Source organism: Poecilia reticulata, linkage group LG12 (genome assembly GCF_000633615.1).
Source record: "Poecilia reticulata strain Guanapo linkage group LG12, Guppy_female_1.0+MT, whole genome shotgun sequence".
In the NCBI taxonomy this organism is placed as follows: domain Eukaryota; kingdom Metazoa; phylum Chordata; class Actinopteri; order Cyprinodontiformes; family Poeciliidae; genus Poecilia; species Poecilia reticulata.
Window position 1 is genome coordinate 8,516,180 of NC_024342.1, and position 4,402 is coordinate 8,520,581.

The 4,402-nt window shown below is 39.3% G+C and overlaps 1 protein-coding gene across 9 annotated transcripts in view; it reads right to left on the reverse strand.

Moving 5' to 3' along the window:
• Positions 1–3,506, reverse strand: part of LOC103473424 (sarcoplasmic reticulum histidine-rich calcium-binding protein-like) — a 23,465-nt gene extending 19,959 nt beyond the window's left edge. For 5 of the 9 annotated variants that reach the window (XM_017307916.1, XM_008423664.2, XM_008423659.2 and 2 more), the window contains exons 1-2: positions 3,242–3,505; positions 409–438 (exon numbers count right to left, since the gene is read on the reverse strand). In XM_017307916.1, the coding sequence (XP_017163405.1) occupies positions 409–438; positions 3,242–3,458 (247 nt within the window). In that variant the 5' untranslated portion in view covers positions 3,459–3,505. Of the gene's footprint in view, positions 1–408; positions 439–3,241 lie in introns of all 9 variants that reach the window. The other 4 variants (XM_008423660.2, XM_008423661.2, XM_017307918.1 and 1 more) reach the window with 2 other exon arrangements.
• Positions 3,507–4,402: the final 896 nt, after the last annotated feature.

Sequence of the window (4,402 nt, forward strand, 5' to 3'; positions counted from 1 at the left end):
CCACCCCCACTCATTCCTCCTTCCTTCAATCCATCAGCGGCAAACTGTCATTAGTCTAAATATAAAAAGCAGATATGTGGAAGAATTCCTTCTGTGCAGGTTAGTGTGATGTTCTGTGATGAAAGGATGTGGCGACAGAGAGATCTATTAATAATGAAGCTCCAAGGGCTCACCAAGTGTAGAGATGTGGTGGGGGGGAAGAAAAAAAAAAAGAAATGAGCGACTGGAGAGAGCCAGCTGAACATCACAGGGGAGAGAGGTGGAGTTTAGCAGGGATACAGATGTAAAAAAAAAAAAAGATGGTTAACTTCAAAATTTCAGTGCAACAGAAAAGGGATAAGAAGCGAGTGGGGAAGAGAGGCAGAAATGAGTAGCACATCTTCTGCTTTGCTTTGCATTATTACTTACTAGAACCGGAGGGGGAACCAGCAATTGTACCTGAAAGAGAATAAGAAAAGGAAGCAGAGATGAGAACGTGTTTATTTATGCATTCAATTTGCCTAAAGACTCGACTCTGGCTCATTTATCAGACTCAGGTGGGGGAAAAAGCTGCTAAGAAAAATAAGGGTTGCAGAAGACCAACCTCTCACCATCCCGGAGTAATTACAGGATCTGAACCGTCTTCCCCTGATCCCATATTTTCCTCTTTTCCAGATTCATATGTTCGTTCTCCCCAGTTAAGTGTCTTTCTTATTTGCTTTTTTCCCCCAAATAAAGCTTATTTTTCAACTAAATTTAGATTTAGTCTTGCGATGTTTAATGGATTATGGCTTTTTCAAAGCTATGGACATTTTGCTTTCTATTGCAACCAAGCGGAAGCTGCAAACATTTAAATTTTTAAATGCCACTAATGGGATCCAAGAGTTTTAAAAGGCCAGGGGTGAGGTCTTAAGGTGTGTGTCAGCACTAATATAAGTGAGTTGGAAACAACAGCAGAGTGGGATGGGGGGTTGGGGGGGTAGAAAACTGACAACTTTCTGCAGTGTGGGTGCATGTAAAAGTGTGTGTGCATCTCCACTGGTGTTTCTCTTATTGCATAAAGAGTGTGGCAGTGTAAAAGCAGAAAAGTGGGGAGGGGCTGCCCTAGATTATTATTTTATCATAGCTAGCTGCTGTGCCTGGTTACTCTCTCCAAAAGGATTTCCTCCTCACACACCGCTGTGCTGCTGCACATCCCTGATCTGCTCTCTGCAAGCAGGTCACAGAAACTCCAAAGAGCTTAGTGTCCTCGTAATCTTTCCTTTCTTTTCAGCCTGTTCTTCTGGTTCTACTTTTCATTCAGGAGCTGAGAGTCACAGTGACGCCTACTGTACATTCATCAGTACAATATGGAGCAAAAAAAAGTAATTCAAAATCTTTTATGAGATAAAACTAATGAATGTCAACTCTTCTTAGATAAGAATTATTCTTGTTATGAATTATGCTTGTTATGATGCAATTAATGCATCGATTGTACTACAGTGAGACAGACTGCAGCCCTTGGAAACAAAGTTCATGGTCTTGACTTTGAAGTAATTTAACCACCATTTGTTTCTGGTTCATTCTGCCAGTGAGAGAGCAAGACATGAACCGAATAACATGAAGGCTTAACAGAGTGCAACAAAGTTCAACCATTTGAACTTCAGAAATCGGTTTGAATCGTGCTTTGGGGCTTTTTCAGAAAAGTATGCTGTAGTTAGCAAATGGTACATCTATAACTGTTGCTTATTGCAGCCATAAAAATGAATCATATCAGTTGTAATTTTAGGAATTATTAGAAAAATGTCTGACCTAAACGATTGTCACATTGCAGTAAAAATCAAAACCCAAACAGTCCTGCAATGTTTGGGAGATTTTAATCATTATGTTTCTAGCTTCCTTTAGCTGTGAAGTAATGCTAATGCTAGCTTGTACAGCAGATATAAATGTAAACAGCAACTATAAATGTAAAAATTAATTTTGTAAAACGTCTTTCTTATTTTACTTTTTTACACGTTAGAGTATTTACACATTTATCATGTTATTGTCAGAACCTATCTGTGTCTGTCGTAATTGAAGTCAGGAGTTTGCACACACTCATCAGGGATATGCACGCCATATCATTTTGTCCTTTCAAGATTCATCTGAACTGTTTTTCCCCCAACAAGTCTGAATTCCTGAAAATCGAGAGTCTCAAAGATTTCAAAAATATATTTCGCATTGAAAAAGCCAAGGACTAGCTTCTTATTAATGACCACAACTGAGTGCAGCTGGCAGTTTCTCTTTACCAACATCAAAAAAATATTTTTGGCAGCGCTGACCAATTCTCCTATAATGAGAAAATCAAAGAAATTATGTGAGATGTGAGGAGAACTGCAGATCAATAAAATTCCAATTCTAAGATCATCAGTTCAAATATTCATACAGGAGTTGAGTTTTTCAAATGTGTCACCACTTTTCTGGGTCTTGACGAACACCTGAGCTGTCAACGATTTCCTTCAGACGGAAGGAAATTGTTTCGATGTTCACAAACAACCCAGGAAACGCTGCGGCTCGAGGAGATCTCATGCTGGAACAACCAGAGTTGTGGTGAAGTGAGATTTAGATCGTCATGGAGTGAGAGCAAGACGACCAACAAGGAAGCCTCTCCACCCAAATCATGTTGAATTGACAACTTTCTAAATGGATGAGCAAAATGCATCCTGGGGAAAAAAAGCTCAAATATCAGATGAGAAAAAAGTTGAGCTGTTTGGCTACACAGACGAGAATAATTTTTAGCCGAATCAAGTTCATTCTAACACATTTAGGAAGATTGCATTAATGATCAAGCTTGGTAGTGGTAGCAAAATACTGTGTGACTTTTTCACAGAGAGTAATGCAGGATTAATGGGCAGAATGAATAATAAAAAAAAATATCTCTACATTCTCTAACTTTACCTAGCATGAACACCTACATTTGGATACATTTGTGTCTTCCAAAAGGGCAAACAAAACTAATCAGGTTCTAATTAGCAACTAAACAACATTTTAAACTTCTGTTGAAAGTTTGTGAATTGAGATCATAAACCTTCTGATCATAACCATGAAGAGTGGAAAAATATTCCCCCAGGCTTGTTTCAGGAGTTTGATAGCCACTAAAAAAAACCATAAAATTCACCTGCAACTTTCTATGAATTATAAGATTTATAGCCCAAAATGTCTGACGCTTTATCCCGTGATGAGTGGACCCAAACGTCTGACCACCCTACTTCGGATGAGCACAATGCGTGAAGCAGGTACGTACAGGTGTTGGGGGTCCCAGTTGGTGCAGGCAGATAGGAACCTGCTTTCCAGGACTTGGCTTTGAAGCCCTTCTTGCATCGCTGGCAGTCCTGCCCGGTGGTGTTGTGTTCACACTGGCACTGGAGGTTCCCCTCAGTCAGCAGGCACTGGGAGGCGTGGAGGTTACACTTACACCTTGGAGAAGAATCAGAGAAAACAGTCCGCATATGTGAGAACATAGACTGTGACCCACTGATAGTAGCGGAGGGCGAAACATTGTAATTTCACCCAGCGTGTTGATGAAATTAAGAGAATAAGTTTATGCAGAGGAATGTAAGTAAATCAGGGGCAGCTAAGGGCAGACGGTGCAGAAACCGAACACATTCCTGAAATTGAAGTGCATCGGTTGTCCGACTGCAGCTAGCTTTGCGGAAACATCTGAGCAGTTTACTCAGTTAAAACTACAAACCTGCAAAAATAACAGATTTTATGCGGCACACCTCTTAGGCAGAGCCCCGAGACTTTCTGCTTTGATGTTTTGGTTCATTGTGTTAACTGTCACTTTTCAGTCTCAAATATATTCGGTTCTGCCTCAGAAGTCACCGACAGAACTGCAGCATCCTTTTCCTGTTTTGATGTTTGCTCTCTCAGTTTACACAGCTGCCACTCCATCTGATTCTGTTGTTTGATTTCACTTGCAGCCTTTCTTACTTCACCCACTAAATGAAGTAAAAAAATAAATAAAAATTTCTCACAATTAGTTGTTTTATTAATCGATTGCAAAGATTGCAGGTTTTGCTCATTTACATGTAAACCAGTAAACAGTAAATCAGTATGCTGGTATTTCAGTATCTGATTTTGTCTATTTTTGCATGTATGAGATAAAATGTGAGCAGTCCAGATGTGATTTCCACATGAGGTCTAAGACATACAACACAAAAGCGAACAGCACTTTCCTTTTATTACATTCCCTTACGGCTTAGAAGAAAAATAATTTGACCTTTATGCTGGAATTTTATGAGACATTTTTACGTAAACACTGCCAATTCATTTACTTTGCAAACTTTTCAAAAAATTTCCACAACAGCAGAGGTACAAATGAAAGATACCCAGACACTCAGATCTACAGCTAACATTCTTCTTCTCACAATTTTGTTTTTAAATAGAAACATTATTTAAAGTA